The sequence below is a fragment of the Cheilinus undulatus genome, linkage group 8, assembly GCF_018320785.1.
Source record: "Cheilinus undulatus linkage group 8, ASM1832078v1, whole genome shotgun sequence".
Lineage (NCBI taxonomy): Eukaryota > Metazoa > Chordata > Actinopteri > Labriformes > Labridae > Cheilinus > Cheilinus undulatus.
In genome coordinates, this window is record NC_054872.1 from 32077885 (window position 1) to 32099798 (window position 21914).

Consider the following 21914-nt stretch of genomic DNA (forward strand, 5'->3'; position numbering starts at 1 on the left):
CTAAAATGACCACCCAACAGTCAGAGTTACTAAAATGACCACCCAACAGTCAGAGTTACTAAAATGACCACCCAACAGTTACAGAGTTACTAAAATGACCACCCAACAGTCAGAGTTACTAAAATGACCACCCAACAGTCACAGAGTTACTAAAATGACCACCCAACAGTAACAGAGTTACTAAAATGACCACCTAACAGTCAGAGTTACTAAAATGACCACCCAACAGTCATAGTGACTAAAATGACCACCCAATAGTCACAGAGTTACAAAAATGACCACCCAACAGTCAGAGTTACTAAAATGACCACCCAACAGTCAGTTACTAAAATGACCACCCAACAGTCACAGAGTTACTAAAATGACCACCCAACAGTCAGAGTTACTAAAATGACCACCCAACAGTCACAAAGTTACTAAAATGACCACCCAACAGTCAGAGTTACTAAAATGACCACCCAACAGTTACAGAGTTACTAAAATGACCACCCAACAGTCAGAGTTACTAAAATGACCACCCAACAGTCACAAAATTACTAAAATGACCACCCAACAGTCACAAAGTTACTAAAATGACCACCCAACAGTCAGAGTTACTAAAATGACCACCCAACAGTCACAAAGTTACTAAAATGACCACCCAACAGTCAGAGTTACTAAAATGACCACCCAACAGTCACAGAGTTATTAAAATGACCACCCAACAGTCACAGAGTTACAAAAATGACCACCCAACAGTCAGAGTTACTAAATGACCACCCCACAGGGACAGACTTAATAAAATGACCACACAACACTCTCAGAGTTACTAAAATGACCACCCAACAGTCACAGAGTTAGTAAAATGACCACCCAACAGTCACAGAGTTAGTAAAATGACCACCCAACAGTCAGAGTTTCTAAAATTACCACCCAACAGTCACAAAGTTACTAAAATGACCACCCAACAGTCACAAAGTTACTAAAATGACCACCCAACAGTCAGAGTTACAAAAATGACCACCCAACAGTCACAGAGTTACAAAAATGACCACCCAACAGTCAGAGTTACTAAAATGACCACCCAACAGTCACAGACTTACTAAAATGACCACCCAACAGTCAAAGTTACTAAAATGACCACCCAACAGTCAGAGTTACTAAAATGACCACCCAACAGTCACAAAGTTACTAAAATGACCACCCAACAGTCTCAGAGTTACTAAAATGACCACCCAACCGTCAGAGTTACTAAAATGACCACCCAACAGTCACAGAGTTACTAAAATGACCACCCAACAGTCAGAGTTACTAAAATGACCACCCAACAGTCAGAGTTACTAAAATGACCACCCAACAGTTACAGAGTTACTAAAATGACCACCCAACAGTCAGAGTTACTAAAATGACCACCCAACAGTCACAGAGTTACTAAAATGACCACCCAACAGTAACAGAGTTACTAAAATGACCACCTAACAGTCAGAGTTACTAAAATGACCACCCAACAGTCATAGTGACTAAAATGACCACCCAATAGTCACAGAGTTACAAAAATGACCACCCAACAGTCAGAGTTACTAAAATGACCACCCAATAGTCACAGAGTTACTGAAATGACCACCCAACAGTCACAGAGTTCCTAAAATGACCACCCAACAGTCACAAAGTTACTAAAATGACCACCCAATAGTCACAGAGTTACTAAAATGACCACCCAACAGTCAGAGTTACTAAAATGACCCCCCAACAGTCAGAGTTACTAAAATGACCACCCAACAGTCATAGTAACTAAAATGACCACCCAACAGTCACAGAGTTACTAAAATGACCACTTCACAGTCTTAATATTTTATACTTCTGGTCATCCCCAGTCAGCATTGCTTGCACCTTTGCAAATCTTGCAGCTATACTATCAATGAACATAGACTTGTATGAATCATGCACTAGAAAAATACCATACAAGAGCTTGGACATATTTAAATCTGAATTTTTTCATATACTTTTTTCAGTTTTATTTATTTTTATATTTGTGCCTTTTTCAAAAAAATTAACAGTGGTTTGTTAGGGACAGAAACAGGGGATAGAGTTGCAAACAGGGATCACACAGTGGGGAATGACTGGCAGGAAAGGAGTCACTGCTAGACCATCTGTACCCCAGTTTGAATCCTTCTACCTGTGCTTGTTATTTTTTTGTCTTTCTTACACATTTGTTGGACTTAATATACTATAAACTTGCAGGTAGTTGGCATTTGTATTTAAAGGTCAAACTCTAAAAGATACTTACTTTTTGTGCACTGCTCTGGTCACAGTAAGAGAAACAGCCTCTTCTTATTGACTTAACCCTACAGTATGATACCAGCCTGTAAAGTCTGTTGAAGTAACTTATATACCAACATTTATAAATTCACATATTTGTGTGCTCTTACTGGCGACTGTCCTCGGTACCCACATTTACATTGCACTGAACTTTTTTTGAGACATTGCAGGAAGTGGTTTGTTGTGTGTGTGAGAGACATTAAGGATATTGACGAGTGCACGTCTACCTTTCTCCACTTCCTTCCCCTCTTTTTATCTGTATATCTCTCTCTTTTTCATTATGTGTATCTGTGTTTGCAGATGTCTCATAATTTGATTTGCTCATTCAGACCAGGTTACCAGAGGGGATGCTGTCTAATTGGTTTCCTTGGCAACGACTCACAGGATCCACATGGGATGCTTGAGACAGAGATGTGTAGAAAAGTTTGTGAGTAAAAATGTTGTAAGCACTGAACCTGAACATAAGCACAACGCTTTCTCTCTTACTTAGTTCCCCTTTTTATTTGCTCAAGTATAAGACAGTTGTATTATCTCTGAATGGGAAAAAGGATTTCCACATGAGAGTAATCCGCACAGAAAGGGAAGCAGGTGTGCATCCTTAGCAAACATTTTAAATGTAGTCACTGTGACAACACCAATGTTGCACAAGAGTGACTGTTTCCTGTCAGATAGGGGTGAGTTGTCTCACTTCTGATGAAATATGCAAACCGATGACCTATTTAAGGTCAACTTCTGATGAAGTGTAACTTTATACTTTAAACAGTACTGTGTGTAACTTCAAAAAACATTAAAGGCTGAAGTATGACAAAGATGCTGTGAGTAAGCTGCCTGAGGGCAACTTACCTGAGGGCCTAGAGTATCGTCGGAGCTGGTGGGGTTACTTCAAGCCCCTGGTCATGCTGTTAATGTTCCAGGGCCCCAAAAACACTGGTGGTCTCTGGGTGTAACACCAGGGGTGAAAAGGTCTGGACAAAAGAAATGCTGTTGAACTTGACCTTGGCTGCTGAGTGTCAGACGTGTTGAGCTTGACTCAAGCCGCCCGCCCCACTCTCTCCAGCCCCTGGTTGTGGCATGTAGGGCCCTGTGATGAATCCTTAGTACACTACATGCCTAAAACGTATGCTCATATTTGTAGATTACATGAAAATGCAATTATATGGTTAAGTAAATTAACCTTGTTTTGATGTTAAGGCATCCCTGGAGATGAATCATACTGTACGATATATTTTCTGGCATGATAGTTATTTTGTTTATTTATGCTAAAGTTTCTCAGGAGTTTGTTTTAATCAGCTAAAATGAAAGAGCGGATGCAACATCCCGATTGACAGCTCTGTTGACAAATGTGTTTTTCAGCATTCTAGGAAATAATTCCAAATAAGACTATAAGAGTAGAGGCAGAAAAACTTAATGAAGTCTAACTAAACATCCATTAGTTGACAGTTTCATAAATCCATTGCACAGGATATATTTCATATTTATCTAGGAAACCTACGATACAAAGCGTTTGGGAAGGGCAAGACTTCAAAAAAAACTTGAAAGGTGATTGGACAAATGTTTTTTTCTGTCATAGTCTTTACCAGCCAGTCAGAGCAATAAGCAAAAATTAGGTAGGCATGCGCATCTACCGAAGTAGCCCTACTCATCAGGCAGGCATTGCCGTAGTTTATGAATGGGGGAGTTTATTGGTGGATATAACTCATGCCGAAGCCAGTCATGATAAGTGCAAAAACTCCTCTCAACCACAACAAGCTTTCAGTGTGGCTCTTTGCTCTTGTGTTAAAAATGAAATGTGGCCCACCCTGAGTTATATACAAAGACATGCAAGACTAGTAAGATATTAAGTTTACCAAAAAATGTGCCTTTGGTAATTACAAACTGTCTTCAACGAAGTCAGATAGTAAGGATCCTTATGAAATTAACAAGCAAAGAAGAGCAGATTTTTGGGCACCGATGTATTTAGGTCGTGCCCCATGTGCATTAGCAGTTCAAGTCCAGTCTGCGGCTCCTTTCCCACATGTCTCTTCCCCACTCTCTTATCCTTGTTTCTGACTCTATCCATTGTCTTTCCAAAAATAAATATTTAAACAAAAGGAAAAGAGGAGCAGATTTTATGATCACCGCTGGCCAACCGATCATACAACTACCTCATAAATTTTAAGTTTACTATTCCATAATTCTTGACAGTGTCTTGTTTAATGCATTACAACACGGCTGGTGTAGCACTAGTGCACTCAGGTTACTTCTCCCAACAGTAGCTTTAAAGTGGAAGTGTTATTCTCTGTTACATGGGTACAGAGGTCATGGCCGTAGCTATTGGTCTATTTTGGGATTTACACGTTTTAAATGATTATGATCAGAAATTGTGTTTGTTTGTTGTTATCCTATAGCCTATTTCTTCCTTGCTCCACGAAGAAGGTGATAAAATTAAATCCTTACATATGTTTAAGTGTAAATTTTTCTCGGTACACATTTTTTAAAATAATAGAAACAGAAAAAAAATGCTAACTCTTAGCCCAAATCTTGTGTAACTAGACTAAAACTACGCAACACCTGTCAATCAAAATTCATCAAAAATGTCAAAAGTTGCCTCAAGAATCATAACAAACAGCATCTCAGCCTGCTTAAGTGGATTTAAAAACAGTCCTGGGCCTCTCGTATTTCTGGAAAACCTGTCAAATTCCTGGCCTGGATTTATGTGGGCTGTGAAGATTAGACATAGTTGATGAAGAATTAGTAGGGCTTCCCGTTTGTTTGCCACCCACTGAGCCGGTCTCATGATTTCTGCATGACCAGGCTTTGTATCGGAGCTACGTGCACATTGCCTTTTGTTCTCGCGCCCCCGGTGGCCAGCCGACGGGCCAGCCGCAGCACAGAGACTTCTTTCACCGGAACCGTTTGTTCTTCGTCTCTGGTCCGTACTGTACTTTACGCGCGCCGGAGCACGCCGCCCTCCTCCTCCTACTCCTCCTCCTTCAGCTGAGCGGAAACGCTCCTGCGCAGATACCACAAACATTACGACAGCAGACGAGTGAAACCGAAGTGACTCGGCCTGAGAGATTTGACGTCTCCTTACGCACTGGGGAGCTTCCAATCATGAGTAAGAGAGGAGAACGTGCCGGTAAAGTTGTACCACTCATTATAATAGCACGGAGATGCGGAGGAAGGCTTAACATTAACTTTGACGACAAGAGGGAACCAGACTGGTGTACAGGATACAAGCACGCGCATCATACATAAGGGTAAACAAACTTTTTTTTATTTTCACCGGGGGTTTCAAGCTATTTTGTTGCCTGGAGCCTTTTTAGCATTATTGATATTAAAGCAGCTACTTGCACCTATTTTAACGTTTAAAAGTAAAATTCCCAGCACCACCTACAGCTCCACCACACACTGTGGGTTACTCAAGTCTCTGCAACCAATTTAGAGGCTGTTTTACACTTTGTTTTGATAACAATAAGCACAGCGACAGTAATTTATTTTGAAAGGGGGATTTACATCACTGTTCTCTATTGAATTCATAATTGGTGAGAGCAAAAAGAGGAGGGTGATTTCGGAAGCAGAGGGAGGGGTCTGATGTCATTTTTGGGCACTGCCTCCTGTTGAATTTGGTGAGTTGAGAAAAGTGTTTGAGCAGCTAGAGTCCTCTACAACATCCAAGTACAAAAGGTCTGTATGCTTTATAGTCTTTACTGGTATGAGGGCTTTACCTACATGAGTCTTATTTTCTGGCTTAGCTCTTATTCAAGAAGATGTAAATGTGTGCTACAAGATTCTAACACTCTGCTCTTGTGCTTGTTTATTTTCAAGGTTGTCCCGCTGACATTTTCCTTCAGAGGTGTGTCACCATAAAGACTAACAGACAGTTCAGTCTTACACGGCTTCAGTTGCTACTGTTTCCTTCTGCTTTTGAATATCAGATTAATCTTTGGAGCCACTAGGATGGAGCGAATGGAGGATGATAAGGTAAATATGAATATGTTTTAAATTTGTGTTATTGTGTCAAATACCTAACACTGGATCCTGTTGTGTTTCTCTGTTTCCTGAGGAAATTGTGTCAGCCATTTGCCAATGTTTATTTTATCCTGAGCCTTAGTCTTGGGCTGGACACCTCCTAATGAATGAGAGTGTGCCCATTTGCACACCACAGAATGGCAATTCTGTATTTTTCCTCTCTGGGAAGGGCAGGAGCTGATGGTGGGAGATGAGTGCTTAAGGAGGTGACTAAGAGAGAAAGAGTAGGAGATAGGGCTGCAGGGGGGCAAGTTTGAACTTGAGCCTGTGCAAGCTTCTTGCTTTTATTTGTGTGCTGCATAGAGAGGAGAGATGAGGAAATAGTAACATGATGAAAAGACTGAGTAAGGCAAGGGCTATATGACTTAACACACGTATACATTACAGAGAAAAAAGGTGTGCTGCTAGTGATAACAGGCTGCAACATAAGAGTAACAAGTCAAATGGTGAATTTGATTATCTATTTCATATCTGTTGTGGGTGAAAACTGTCCTCCTACTGCATGCATTTTCAAACTGTTCCTGTGGCGAAACCCAGTGCAAGGTGTTGCTTCATTTTTCTTTGTGACATTTAGCATCATCTGTGCTGATGCAACTACACAAAGTTACACCGAATATAAGCCAATCAAGAAATAGTTGTCAAAATCCTTTTAGTGCTCCTGCACTGACAAGAATTGTATTTTATTTATACTTCCTGTATGTACCCAACCCTTATAGCTTGACATGACAGCAGAAATACAGCTGCAGTAGTCCAACAATCTAATTCAGTTTAAGTCATTAGAAGGCTGCATCCACCTTTTCTCATTTTGGTTTCAATAATTGTATTCTGCCTTTTCTCCCAGGCTTTGTAGATAAATCTGTTTACAGTGGTTTCTGCCCAAATCCATTCGATTAGTAGTCAGTTTAAGAAAAGAATAACACTACTGAAACATGGGGGGGGGCAGAACTAAAACTCATCTGAGATATTAGGGGGAAAACAAGATAGCAGAGTCATTCTTCTGCAAAATCAGAGGGAGGATGACCAGGAACCATTTGAAATATTTACTCACTTTTATATATTATTGGACAAACAAACCAGTCTATTACCACAGGAAAAGATCTCATTAACAGCACAGAAGGTGAGGTTTAAAGTCCAAGTCAGACCTTGGAAACAGAAGCAACAAAATCATCTTACCACAGGATCCATTCATTAGCTGTTTTGGGCCTTTCAGACAGATTGCATAATACATTTTACATTTAGTTTCGTAGCTGTGGTGGATTTGTGTTTGCTCAAATGTCCATGTTGTCTAGACTCTTAAAACTCAGCTTAGTGCATTTGAATGTATTACGTATGAATTTCCAAGCATTAGTGAGTCAAAATATTGGTTATGTTGTGATTACAACTATTTCACATAGTATCTCCCATTACTGATACATGATAAAACCAGGGGGGTGGCAGTAACTCAGTCTGTAAGGCCTCAGGTTTGGAATCAGAGTCACCATTAGGGATGCAGTGATGCATTGGTTTAACAGTTATAGGTCGATATCTACCCTGTTGACTAAAACCGTCCATCAGCTAATCATGTAGCATGAACAGATATCAATAGCCGATGTTTCTCTGTTGTGCCCAATCAGTTTAACACTAGAACCGCCAAGCAGCTCTTCTTTAACTGTATCTAACTTCATATGGACACAATTTCGAGGACTGTCTTTCCTAAAAGTTTGCTTTTTTGCACGAATTCAAATTTTATCAATGGACTTTTAAAAATGTCATGCAGGCAAAATTTACTAAATCTACTGATTCACAAACAAGATTTCACCTGTTGGACAAACTTTGATCAGGCGTTGTGGTCAGACACAATAAAAATGGGGACATACTAGGTTTCTTACATCAAAACTAGTGTTGAAAATATGACCTGTTCAGAAAATCTGTTAAATTGGTATTTTAAACATTGATATCAGATCGATGCATCTCTAGCTGCTGGGTCAAGTCTCTGTCAGATCAAGTGTGGAAATAAGTCTGTAAACTGGAAAGTTGCCAGATCATTCCTGAGAACTACTGAGGTGCCCTTGAGCAAGACGCTGCTTCCCTCTACGTGGGCAGTAGCCCTCACTCCATTGGCACATGTTCATAGGATCCTGTTTGAACAGAGTGTAAAAACCAAACTTCAGATTAATAGTGTATATCTTTTATATCTCACTATTCTATATGAAAGAATTGTGCCACACCATTTTACTTTACACAGGCTTCAGATGTGCTAAAATGCATGCATGTCTGTGCACCCACCTCATGCTTCTAACTCAGTCGTCTCCTCCCTTATTAGGGTATTTAACAATGCTACACTCTTACTCAATACCAGCAGGTCTCTGCAGATTCAACAAACAAGTTCACATGCTAGTGCATAACATTACAACACATTCACATGTCATTTCTCATCATTTAATCTCCTCTTGACTAAACCTGACCTCACCCCAGACAAAGCTGCATGTTTAACACCCTGAGATTTGATTACATGACATAATCTTAGGATGACAAATCAAATATGACATTCATGAGACCAGAGCTTAACATTAATGTTTATACTCACCAGCCACAGTGGCTTGTCATTTTCCACAGTTACCTCTGAATTTTCTCTGGCCACAATCTTCTGTTTGAATAATGTTATATGATAATGTTTGGCTATGGCATGCTAAAATTTACTTGAAGAAGATCTGCAGTCCTTTGAAATGTAAACAAACACCGTACTTCCAACTTTAAAGTGTTTTTGCTCATCAACCCTGGAGAAAACACAAACTCACCAACAAAGTTTTTGGTCTAAAATAAAGTGGGAACTAATCTAGCATTTCACATTTATTTTGGCAAAACAGCCCCATTGTGATAACCATCTACCACTGTAGCCCTGCATGATATTACACAGGCAATAACTGAGACAATTAGTTTTTGTTAATCCAGTCTAAATTTTTTGATCTCTTCTTTCTCTATTCTGTGGTAATTTTTTCACTCTTCCTTTTATCATGCACTTTGTGTTTCCCTTACATTATCATTTTATCGTGTTTGCAGCACTTCCTGCGTCAATGCCACTGTCACATAGAGTTCACGTGACTGTGGCACCAGAGAAGAACTGTTTTAAATGGGACAAGGGCATGATGTCCTCCTTGGAAACAAACTGTAGCTTGATTACAGCTGATTATCTCTATGTTTTTGTAACAAAAAATTCTGTCATCGTTATCTGTTATCTCATTCTGACTCATGGGATCATTTTGTATTTTAACTTAATGGACCAAAATAGAATTCCATGTTCTAAAAACACTCCTTTTTTTGAAGGGAGTAAGAGCGAAATTGATCAGTTTAAGGAGGAAAGAACAGAAAGTTGGGCTCTGGAGGAATGGTGTTGGACTCTGTAGGAATGGTGTTTTCCAGGGGTGTCCAAACTTTAATATATAAGATATAAGATATAAGAATATATATTTAATATATAAGAATGGTGGGGCCACTTTCATATACCACACCTTAAGGATATTACAGTTATTATAACCAGTCTAATGTGGGTTGGCCAGGCAAATAGCTAATCAATTTAAGGATTTTGGGGGGGCCAATTAGATTTCAGGGGGCCCAGATTGGCCCTGGCAACCACTGGAACCAGCCGTGGAATGCTATTGGTGCTGCTGTTTGCTTAATCAAACAGGTCATTACAAATCAAGATATCGTTATAATTTTGGTTGCAAATATGTTTACGGTGTACAGTATTATCCTAGCTTAGTCACAAATTACAAAAACAGATCATTAATTTCTTCCTATCAAAATATTTGTTTACAGAAAGCATGGTAGCACCTTGTGCCACCTAGCACCACGTTGTGCTGAAACTAAGAAGTGCAACACCCGTAAGCAAGAGCTTCATGTGGGGCCCTATTTCCTTTTGTTTTTAAAATTTGCTGCGGGCCGATCAAAAGTGGACCGCAGGCCATATTTGGCCCTCGGGCATATTTTGGACACCTCTGGTCTATTTGAACTGGCCTAGAATTTCAAAATAATGGCCTTAATTGGATAGTGTTGCTGTTGTGTGATGCTGGTAGAGGGATTTCTCTTTTTATATCTACAGATATGAAATTATATATTCAGATATGTGGGCAAACTCAACTTTCGACTAAATGTGGCAACAACATATTTGTGGGTATTTTAAATTGTTTGCTAACAAATAGCCGGGTCAGGGTTCATGCTGGGGCAGATTTGAAAAAATTCAAGGATTTAACTGGACGATTAAAATGGCTTTGCCTTCGTTAATGAACGCTTTTTAGACATTAGCTGTTGACCATTGGACTCTCCATGTAAACAATCAGTTCTTAGAAAGTGGACATATTACAGTAAATTCAAAGAGGCGCAGTCACTGGGTTAGCAGCTACATCAAACTGATACTTTGATTGGGGATTTCCATTTTTTGGCAAAAAGCCAACACATGATTAACTTGAAAGTCTAACCTCATTTAAACCAATTACACTGCTCAGTTCTGTCTAGCTGGATGCTTAACATATTGCAAATTTCTCCCCTCCTGCAGACCCCACCGTATGAGAGATTAATGTCCACTGTATTAGCTTGTTATAATGAGCTAAGCCAACTTTAATTCTGAAAGCAGCAGGGAGAAATGCTCACAATAGGATTCAGTCTTATTTTCTCAGTGCATCTTTAGCTGCTTAGCTGAGAAATACCTCCAAGCTTCAAATCACGGAGCCAGAGCGATGTTGTAACACCTCGCTCCCTCACAGCAGTGCTGCCGAGAAGCTGAAAACCAGGGAGGGGAGGGCAGATGTAGAAAGGCTCATTGTGTGGAGTTACCAGTGTCACTATAAACAACAGGAGCTTTGTAGAGGCAGGAACAGGCCATATCCAGCACACTCACTGAGGGCATGATTGTACATAAAGCCCATCCGCTCATTTTAATTTACCAAATCTCTGTGTTTTTGTCTCCTAACAGCCAAAGAAGAAGGTGACTTTTTACCTTCTCTACTGTGTTTCAACGGCTGTCATCGGCTCTCTGCAGTTTGGATACAACACTGGGGTCATCAATGCACCAGAGCAGGTGTGTATTTACATGGGATTGCAACATGCTTGCCACACAGAGGATGTCTTGTAAATGGTGTGTAATATTTGAATGCACAATGACATTGGGAAACCTGTCAAGGGGTGGACATAAGCCCTTGATTAATAAGAGTTGCAAGGAGTTGTTCTGAATGCCATTTTGAAAATATCACACCGTTGACTTATTCTTCACAAGTGTTAGTTTCAAAGCTCAGACCACAGTTGTTGTGTTAGATATTTCTCTGCAGTCCTAAAAGCTACACTGCCACCTTGTGGAAGTGTCAAGAATTCCCCAAAAACACATCAAGCATGAGCTCTGTGACATCTGCAGGATTCTTTTATTTCTTTGTCTTAAATCACACAATGATCTCTCTAAAGAGACACCTCTAATCCTGATACTCTTCTTGATGGTTTTGCAGAAACTGCGCAGGTTTTTTCAGAATGTGTCCATGGAGCGGTACGGGGAGCCCTTCACCCAGGGAACAAACACCATGGTGTGGAGTTTTGCCGTCGCCATCTTCAGTGTGGGAGGAATGATCGGGTCCTTCTCTGTTGGAGCAATGGTTAACAAATTTGGCAGGTAAAAATATCAGGAGTAGATAGAAGGCTGTGGTGATGTACTGCATTCAGTAAATCAACCAAGAGCTTTCAAGAATGATGAGGTCAATTTCCTTTTCCTGAAGGCAACTTTTATCAGTGAAGAGTCAAATAGGCTTCTCTGTGTTATTTTGTGTTTTAAAACTAGCATGATGACCTTTTTAAGATTTATTTTGGGTCTTTTACCTTTAATTGGATAGGACAGTGAATGGAGTAGAAAATCAAGGGGACAGGCAGGAGCCGCAGGTTGACTTGAACTTAGACCGGCCATTTTGAGGAGCCTCTTATGGGAACTTCTATAGACTATAAATGACTACAATCTTTCAACAACTTCAGTTAAAAAAACTCAAATCAACTTTATCTATAGAGCACTTTCTGTACATAAAAGGGTAAATGTGTTTCATAGAGGAAGAACAGATTGTAAATATCAGGATAAGAAATTGACAACACTTGGTAAAATTCCGAAATAAACAGGGAAAAAGGGAGGGACTTAAATAGTTTTTTTAAATATAAAAAACAGATGAAATAAATATATCAGATTAGTACAATAAAATGTAATAAAATTATGGAGTAATTTCATAAACTGTTTTATCAAAGTTAAATAAAACAAAAAAGGAGCAGAGATAAGCCTTATGTAAAAGAAATTTTAAAAAATGACCATTGCTGAAAATGAAATCCAATTAAATGAAATTAAATAGAAAGGTCTTTAATTGATCCATAAGAAAATACCCAGAGGTGCACAGATGGCCATGGCTCATGTATGTGGGCGGGTCGTGTTCCAGTCTGATCCTTTGCTCCTGTCTTTGTCATTCCCTAGACTGTATGACCCAGTAGTTAATGGCTGTTAAAAGAAATAGGATTGTGTAAACTTAAAAATCCAAAGCTGCTATTTCATCTCTATTTTTATTAGTTGATAGAACACACATTTTTAGTTTTAAGGAGAGAGTACTCAATCATTCTAAGTACTTTTTTGTCATTTTATTAAAATTATTTGACAGCCATCCTTTAATCTGCAGAGTTTCCCAGAATTCCTTTAGCTTAAAATAGCTTAGTATCTGCTTCTAAACAAATACTGTTTTTTCATTGAGTATTACTTAAATTTTTTACATAGTCAGTTGCCTCTAATGTTTTGAGTTCTACTAACTCTTCAGGGATTTCTGTGTAATTTTTATATTTTAAGTTGTATCACACTCAAAAAATGTATTTATACTAACTACAAAACTCGATGTAATTAGTTTCAACACATTTTGAGTATTTTCATCTTGTTCAGTTTTACATTGTGCTCTCTTCTCTCTGTGTTTGGCTCTATCAACTGATCTCCTTTATAAAACAGGTGTAAAAAGCCCAAAAATAAATCTTAAAAAGGTAAATTCCACAGTTTAGGAGCATAAAAACTCTTCCTGGTGATGGCTACATGGTGGACTTTTAAAAGGGTGGCATTTGATGAGTCATGTCTTACATTTATCAAGAAAAATAGTAAAAAGTTTGGAGACTTAGAGGAGAAGAAGAATGCTTTAATTGTCATATTGTCACAATTGTCATACACAATAGTCATGAAAAAGTAATTTAAAGAGAAACATTTAATAAAACCCACAAGTATTTGACAATCAAGTAGATCAAGACATTAAGACTCTCCATCATTTGGATTTATAGGACATTTTTCTTGTAGATCTGATTACAAATGAAATACTTTTAATTTTGAACAAAATGTCAATGTCATCTCAAAGGCAGGAGGTTTTATAACAGGCTTTTATTTGCTATTTTCATATTGTTTAATATTCTTTAACAACACATCATTATGAAAAAATAATCTGAAAATTAATCATAATAATAACTTTAATATTGATAACTAACAATAGCAAGTCTTTAAAAGTTGGCTTCCCTCTCACTGACTTTTTCCCCTCTCTCCTCTCCAGGCGTAAATCGATGCTGCTGGCCAACATCCTGGCTCTCCTCGGTGGCGGTCTGATGGGGCTGTCGGTTGTGAGTCGATCATTTGAAATCGTCATTGTTGGTCGGTTGATTATTGGCGTGTTCTGTGGTTTGTGCACTGGTCTGACCCCCATGTACGTTGGCGAGATCACTCCCACCGCCGTCAGAGGAGCCTTTGGGACGCTGCATCAGCTGGGTGTGGTGATTGGCATCCTTGTGGCACAGGTATGACACTTGGGTGTGAGGATTTTTTTCTGTGGTTGTGGTACCAGTGTCTCTTTATATTGGGTGGAGCAGAAGATGTGGGTTTCTTTAGTGATACATGGGTTCAAGATTGCAGCTTAGCTAAAAGAATTTTGTACTTTTGTGAGCAACTTTACTTTGTTAAAACTATCCTTAGTGGATACAGACATTGTAAGTAAATGCACATGACCCTACTATAAAAACGTAATTGTACAAGCATGCTTTTGTAGTATTTGCAAGTATAGATTTGTAGAGCAGTAGAGTATTTTGAGTATTTTATACACTCCTTTATTCTATGAAAATGAGAGTTGTACTTTTTCTCATAAATTTTGACTAATTATCTCATCTCCCCAAAATTGCAAATACACAAAACAGAAATAACCCAGCAATTTTACTGGACTTTTTATATTTCACTGATTCCAATTAAGGCAAAACTGCAGTATCGTGTATAAGGACAATCTCTAAAACTGGGGGAAAAAAAGCTAAAAAGGTGATGTTGTCTAAATTTAGCTTTCATCACACTGTGCATCAACAAAGTGCTTGTTTTAAAATAAAGGATAAATGAGATGTGTTATACATTCTGATCTGCCTTAAGCAGGCTACACACCTCACAAATGTAAGCCAGACTTTGGGCCAAATTTAACACACTCCAATTTAGCATTCTAGGTCAGACTGCCTCCAACAGAATACCCACAAAAAACCCATGAGAGAGGCGTCACCAACCAGATATTTCACACTTTTACTGCTAACAAACATAAGCATTAATAATGTGGTTACAAATTTTTTTAATTTTTTAATTTTGCTGCAACTGTAACAAACGCCAGGAAAGCCAGCTGAGGATTTCAATCATCCCCCATGCTTGTTTTTCTTATTAAGATTTTTTTATTTTGTGGCTTTTCATGCCTTTATTGACAGAGGAGGACAGTGGATAGAGCCAGAAACAAGGGACTAGAGACTTGCAGGAGAGCCACAGGCCGGATTTACAACCTGGCTGCCCGCGTACATGGGCGCGCCTTAAACCACAAGGCCATCTGCACCCCTTGTTTTTCTTAATAAGTCATGTTTGATCATGTGAGTTTCTGTGCAAGCTCATGTGTGGGGACTTTTCTCTGTGAGAAATCGTTAATACAGACAGCTGTGTTGTCTCAAATGTGGCAAAGTTGTCTTGTGAATCAGATGGGCTTATAAAAATGATGGAAAATTAATTTAACTGACTCATAAATCCTGCACCAGCTAATTTGCTAAACAATTTTAACCGTTTTAGCAATGCAGATGTGAAACAGAAGTGACCCCAGGATAGAGCCTTGGGGGACTCAACATACAATTTTTGCTGGCTCAGATTTAAAGTTACCTTATGACACAAAATAATCATTTTCCTTCAAGTAGAATGCAAGGCAATCTAGTACTGTGCCACAAATATCTAAAAATTCTCTAGTGTGTGGCCAGCCTTACTAGACCAGCAAGTAAGTTCAGTTTTAAGTTGCTTCTTACACTAGTTGTGAAAAATTACAGAATATCCAGCATTGCATTATGCTAATGTGTGCTTCCAAGCAATATAAGATTGGTAAGTTTACTCATTATTAATGATATAGCTTCTGGTATTTAACATCACCAGAACATTACATCGCATATGTATGTTGTAATGGGTTACATTGCCAGCGTGGTTGTCCACAGGGTTGAATCCAAAGGGCATTTTTCATAATTAACCTTTAGTTAAGGAAAGTACAACAAAGTAGAAACGTCATTCTTGGAAATGTTAGATGGCTGAAGTTTACAAAAGAAGAGGTGCAGGACTCGTCATGATGAGACATACTTAAACTGCTGCCTCCTGGTTGTGTTACAGATAAAAAGAGAAAATTCAAGCCTGATTAATTGAAACCTACTCTTTGTGTGTTTTAGATCTTCGGTCTGGAGTCTCTGCTTGGTTCAGACACTCTGTGGCCATTATTGCTCGCTCTGACCATCCTGCCCGCTGTGCTGCAGACCATCTTGCTGCCCTTCTGCCCTGAAAGCCCCCGATACCTGCTGATCATCCTTAACCAGGAGGAAGAGGCCCGAAAAGGTTAGTGTCTTACCGTTTATAAAATGCCAACAAGATGGAAGTATCTGCATTTAAAAAGGCTAAATCAAGACTAGCATGGTTTCAGTTTTGTTCAAACAGTCTCCTCTTCATTTATTTATCCTGTAGCTTTGGTGCGTTTGCGAGGCTGTGAAGATGTGAGCGATGACATTCAAGAGATGAAGGAGGAAGGGATGAAAATGGCCATGGAAAAGAAAGTAACCATCCTTGAACTCTTCCGCTCCCAGAATTATCGTCAGCCCATCATTATCGCCATCATCCTGCAGCTCTCTCAGCAGCTGTCTGGCATCAATGCTGTGAGTTCATATATATAATGGAGCAGATTAAGTGATTTAATTAGCAAGTGTCAGCCATCTTAAAGTGAGAAGGCAATCTTCAAACTTGTCATCTCATAAATCTTTAAAGGAGCATTCACTTCAAAGGATACAAATGTTTCTGACAAGCACATGACAAGAGCTGCATCATCGCTGCAGGCAGTGTTAGATTGAGCGGAATAAGTTAGGTCTCAGAGGGTCAATGCAGAGACAACACAGTGGTGTTTAATAGGTATTTCGTTAATGAGGTCATGTAACCCAGCTGACTAAATGTGTTAGCCGTTTCTGCATCTGACCTAACAATCACATTTAAGCTGCTGTGGCCTGAAGCTAAAGACTGCAGCATCGATTGAACCCTGACAGTCAAATTAACAATCATGAGATGAACAAACAACCAACACAGCAGCTTGTACACAAAGCAACTTCTAAACTTTTTTTGTGTAATGATTCCAAAAGATTAAGGCTGCAACTGATGATGGTTTTTCAATATGGCAGAGCGATTTAGCTTCAAGCAAAGAGACTTAGCTTAGCTTAGTTAGCTTTTTTAAAGCCCACAGCATCAAACAAAATCATAGCTTAAATCTTCTCTCATCACTTATAGGAACAGTTACACATTCTCAGTATCTTTTCTCTAGCTTAACAGCTTGAAAAATCTACTTAACTCCACCAATCCAGCACCAAACAAAAAGGCTAGGAAATACTACTTCTCACTAGCTCATACAGAGCGTATGCCGGGTTTACACTGTGATTTTTGTCTGATTCAGCCACGAATTTTGACTCACACGACTCATTTGAATTGGGCTCGACTTTCAGTTAGATCAGGCATCATTTGTCATTCTGTATACATACGACAAACGTAGGGGTGTACGACGACTGACCACGGCCTGACTATGACCCCACAAGCTGCTCCTGGCCAGTTGGATAGATTTCTGGCATGTTTGATATTTTGGTTGTACAACTCAAGGCACTTCACATTGAGAGCAGAAACGCAAGCAAAATAAACAACTTTAGGTAATTGTTTTCCTTTATAAACTGTCAGACAACATCCTGAATTACCATGACAACAGCTGGAATGACTTTCTGATGCCCCCACTATGATAAAGGAAATGCACGAGCTGGAAATATTCCTACCCGCACACCTGCAGCTGACATGGATGGTAATGCTGTTTGTGTGTGGGATAGAGAGAGATAGCGGGATAGAGAGAGAGAGGATATGACAGGAAACATTTCATCCTCAGTGTTTGAGACTTGTAAACAGGAAACTCCGCAATGGTCATGCATCATAAGTGATTCAGACGCTCAGTATGAGCTGACGTTCTGCCACGACTGTCATATGGTTGGCTTGAAATCGCACAGTGTATGCCCAGTTTTTCTCATACTGCCAGAATGCTTGGTATAATTTACAATTTTTGTATGTTGTCTTGTTTCATTACTAACTTTTTTTTGTTTTTGTTTTTTTTTTTGGTCAGGTCTTCTACTACTCTACAGGTATATTTGCCACAGCTGGTGTAACTCAGCCCATCTATGCTACCATAGGAGCTGGAGTCGTCAACACTGTGTTTACCGTCGTCTCTGTAAGTGTCTGAACAGAGGGTATGCACTGACATCACTTCCAGTGTGCGAGCGACTGCTCACTTGGGCTGAGTGGCAGAATAGTCTGAAACACTGTAGTCTTCATTATGGGAAACAGAGGAAAGACAGACCGATATCTGCTTGAATAAGAGATATTTGGACTCAACAGAGATCCATACCTTTTACTAAAGACACTGTGGACCATTGACATTGATATATGGTTACAAATCAAGTGTTCTGACATTATATGGACCTGATTTTAAAAACACAGCAGAGCATGAAGGCACACATGAGCCTGGTTCATCAGTGGTGAATGTGAAACTGAATTAACATCAATTTTATTTTCTAATACAAAGCTAGAAATCTTTTTAATTTACAAAAGCTACTTTATTTAATCTGTGATCAAAGAAAATTATGGACCTGACAGGGTTGGGTTTTTTTTTTGTCTTTCCCTATCAAACCAGATGTGCTAATCGGACATTGCAGGACTATATGTACAGATATAAATCCTAATCCACTGTCATTAAGTGCCTGTCACCTTGGATATTATTTTACTGTCTGGTTTATCTGATAAAATTAATCTTCCTTTAAGGTAAAAGGAAGGAGAATAGAGCGGGGTTTAGTTTATATTCATCATTAACTGAATACTTTTTGTATCTACTGTAATAGCCCAGCTTCATCTTGTGGCTTTATTAATGTGTCATTACAGTGCAGAACATTTCCATAAACATATTTCATGAGCTGAAGATCTGTTCTGACCACAGTGAACATCATTACGATGTTATGTTCATGAGTAATTAAAATACGACCGTTTTTAGTGGAAATAACGCTGCTTACTGGTTACACCCTACTGATCTGATCCCTATCATCAGTTTGTGCTTTCTGCCGCTCAGTGGCTGGACCATCAGAGACTCGCGCTGCCTGTGATGTCATATGCATACCCTCTATACTCTTTTGTTTCTCAGTACAATGCTGGTTGTATAACTATTGGATTATCAATTATCATTTTCTCTTTCAACTTCAGCTCTTCCTGGTTGAACGAGCTGGGCGCAGGACGTTGCACCTGATTGGCTTGGCTGGAATGGCTGTCTGTGCCCTCCTCATGACCATCTCTCTGTCTTTGGTGGTGAGTGATGGTTGACTGATTCCTCCCATCCTGTGAGATATTTGCTAACCAGAATAAAAAGTGTCCCAATTTCCACCTCATTACATCCTCAATCTTTTTGTTTTTCTCTCTGAGCAGAAGGCCACACCAGGCCTGAGCTACTTGGCCATAGTGGCTGTGTTTGGCTTCGTTGCCAGTTTTGAGATGGGTCCTGGTCCCATCCCATGGTTCATTGTGGCTGAGCTTTTCTCCCAGGGGCCCAGGCCTGCAGCTATGGCTGTCTCTGGTTTCTCAAACTGGACCGCTAACTTCCTTGTGGGGCTTGGTTTCCCTAAACTGGAGGTACCAAAACATTTTCACTACAGTCTTCAGATTAACTGCAGTATTAAGTTCTCATCGCTCACAACTCTCTTTACCTTCTTCTCTCAGGAACTGTGCGGCCCTTATGTCTTCATTATTTTCATGGTTCTCCTTATCATATTCTTCATCTTCACCTTTCTGCGAGTGCCTGAGACCAAAGGAAGGACCTTTGACGACATTGCTCAGGGATTTGCTTCCAGTGCTGGGAAAGCTGCCACATCCCCGGACCCTGAGGCTATGGTGGTCAGTCTGCCGGAGAATAAAGATGCTGCACCCATGTCCCCGACAGAAAAGGTTCCCATGGTGGATCTTCCTCCAGAGAAGCAATGAGTGAGGAAGAAATAAATAAGTGTACAACGCAGACAACAGGGTCCAAGCATGTAGAAACTGTAAGGAGTGCTGTTTTGTATCTCACAAATGATGCAAGAAAAGTGTGGTTGTTTAGAAAAGGTCGACTCAGTGTATTAACAGATTGTAGTTTTTTTAATATAGGTTTTAAGAATGTCTTTTAAATTATATAAAGTATTTTTAAAAGGTTGCCCTGTTACAAAATGCTTAAAAATTCTCAGTAATCCTACTTAAAACATGGGTCAAACTTAACTGAATTACTAGTACTTAATATTTGTTGACATTCCTGGAGCCAGCTCCTCGCAAACTGCCATATAAGAGGATCAACATATGTTCAGTGTTAAGTCCCCAGGTCCTCAGCTACCCCCAGTGTTTAAAGGTTGCAGGATTTGGGGGGGGGGGGTTTATGTATTGAGGTCAAGCCTGAAAAGCCGGTTTTGGAGCCTTGGTAGTTTGACCCAAAAAAAACCTGACTCGCCGTCCTGTGTGCCTGTCTGATGTGCCTTGCTGCTAAGGGGGAGGGAGCCATTATTCCTTACATGGTGAAGAGGAGGTGCTGCCGATTTAACATGAATATATTTAAGCATGTAGAAGAGGAGAAATATTTATTCTCATCCTGTATCATGGCGTCCCATGAGAGAAGAGCATGTTTGCGTTTTATGGTTGTGTGTTTGTGTTTTTTTTAAATTAATTCAGCAGCATTTATGATGATAAATGAGTTACGAGGACAGTTTGTAAACTGGTACTGTCTACATTCGTTATGTTGTTGATGAGAGATTTACTGTAGGTAGCACTGCCTAGCCTTAACAGTATTGTTTTAGGCTTTCTGCTCCTGAAAACACAACCTCACCTCTTGTTTTTATGATTTTTTTAATAGGGTACAGCCATATTATTTAAAAGAAAACTACTGAATATAGTACTATTACAGCAGTTCAACACAGAAACTCAGGTAGTTGTATTACACTGTACACTCTACTTCTGACTGTTACAGCATAGAAAATGCATCGCTTCAACCCTGTCACTGAACCTGTTTTGACATCAGTACAAAGCAGTACTTTTTAAATAAATATCTTGCAATCTATAAGATAGTGCCTCATCAAATCAAAGATGCTTGCCAGTGTTTGACAGTCGCTTGAGGGATGTATGAAACACTCCTTTATCTACTGATAATAACATAACTGCATAAATGTCAGTCTAAAAAGATATCCATGTGGAATAGTAACACTATATGAATTGTGTATGCTTTCATTGTTAACGCACAAAATGTCTTTTCATATGCATGTATTTGTTTCTAATTATTTGGATCATGTGTATATATTGTAAAATCTTCTCTTACTGCCGCATGATCAACTATTACACCACAGTTTACATGCTTTTAAGTATTACGCCAGTGTTTGTACATCTGTATCTTCCTCTGGATGTTGTTGCACTCATAAGGAAGCACTTTTCAATATTCAAGCTTTGCAGTTCTCTCATTTGCACTTCTGCAGTCAGACTACTTTAAGTGATTGCTAATGCTGCGTGTGTGTGATTGTTTCTTGTAAATATATTGTATGTGTTTCTGGTGTGCGCCTTATTTTGGTTATTCTGCTCTTTGCTGATTTTTCTTGCACTCTTGCCATAGTGATGTCACAGTAGACAGAAGTGAGACGTGACACTGGCTGAGTGTGTGGGAGAGTCAGAGAAGACATGACCTTTACTGTTTTTTTCTATCATGATGTTTTAAGTTCACCTGCTGTAATAACATGAGTGACACTGTCTTTGAGAAACTAAAAAGGAAATAAAATGTGCCATCTTTTAAGGAATTGTGTGATCAATTAAGACCTAAAGCAGCCTGTTTTTCTGTCTCTACAGCCATAAGTTAAAGCAAATTTGGTTATATATGTTTAATGTAGCTGGAGTCTGTGAGAGTGACAGTATTAGAGATTTGTCCAGTATTTGGTTTGGCTCCCACTTCTGCACTGGGGCTACTAATTCCCCTTTCTGCACTGCAGCAAAACCT

At 39.3% G+C, this 21914-nt stretch overlaps 1 protein-coding gene across 2 annotated transcripts; it reads left to right on the forward strand.

The window, feature by feature from the left end:
- The first annotated feature begins 5312 nt into the window (after positions 1-5312).
- slc2a3b (solute carrier family 2 member 3b) lies at positions 5313-21707 on the forward strand. 2 transcript variants are annotated; one of them, XM_041793859.1, is made up of 11 exons: positions 5313-5537; positions 6106-6261; positions 11258-11362; positions 11781-11941; positions 13875-14115; positions 16033-16195; positions 16322-16509; positions 17997-18101; positions 19124-19225; positions 19343-19546; positions 19634-21707. In XM_041793859.1, exons 2-11 carry the CDS (start codon positions 6238-6240, stop codon positions 19892-19894), a joined length of 1554 nt encoding a protein of 517 aa, XP_041649793.1. In that variant the 5' UTR covers positions 5313-5537; positions 6106-6237; the 3' UTR covers positions 19895-21707. The 2 variants fall into 2 exon arrangements, with proteins under 2 accessions (XP_041649793.1, XP_041649794.1); XM_041793860.1 differs by lacking the exon at positions 5313-5537 and adding an exon at positions 5916-5964.
- The last annotated feature ends 207 nt before the right edge of the window (positions 21708-21914 follow it).

Excerpts from the sequence above, each read along its gene's own strand:
- slc2a3b (XM_041793859.1), top strand. The coding sequence starts at position 6,238 with ATGGAGCGAATGGAGGATGATAAG. Across the intron at positions 16,196-16,321 it reads GGAGGAAGAGGCCCGAAAAG|CTTTGGTGCGTTTGCGAGGC; the intron begins GTTAGTGTCTTA and ends TTTATCCTGTAG. Across the intron at positions 16,510-17,996 it reads AGCTGTCTGGCATCAATGCT|GTCTTCTACTACTCTACAGG; the intron begins GTGAGTTCATAT and ends TTTTTTGGTCAG.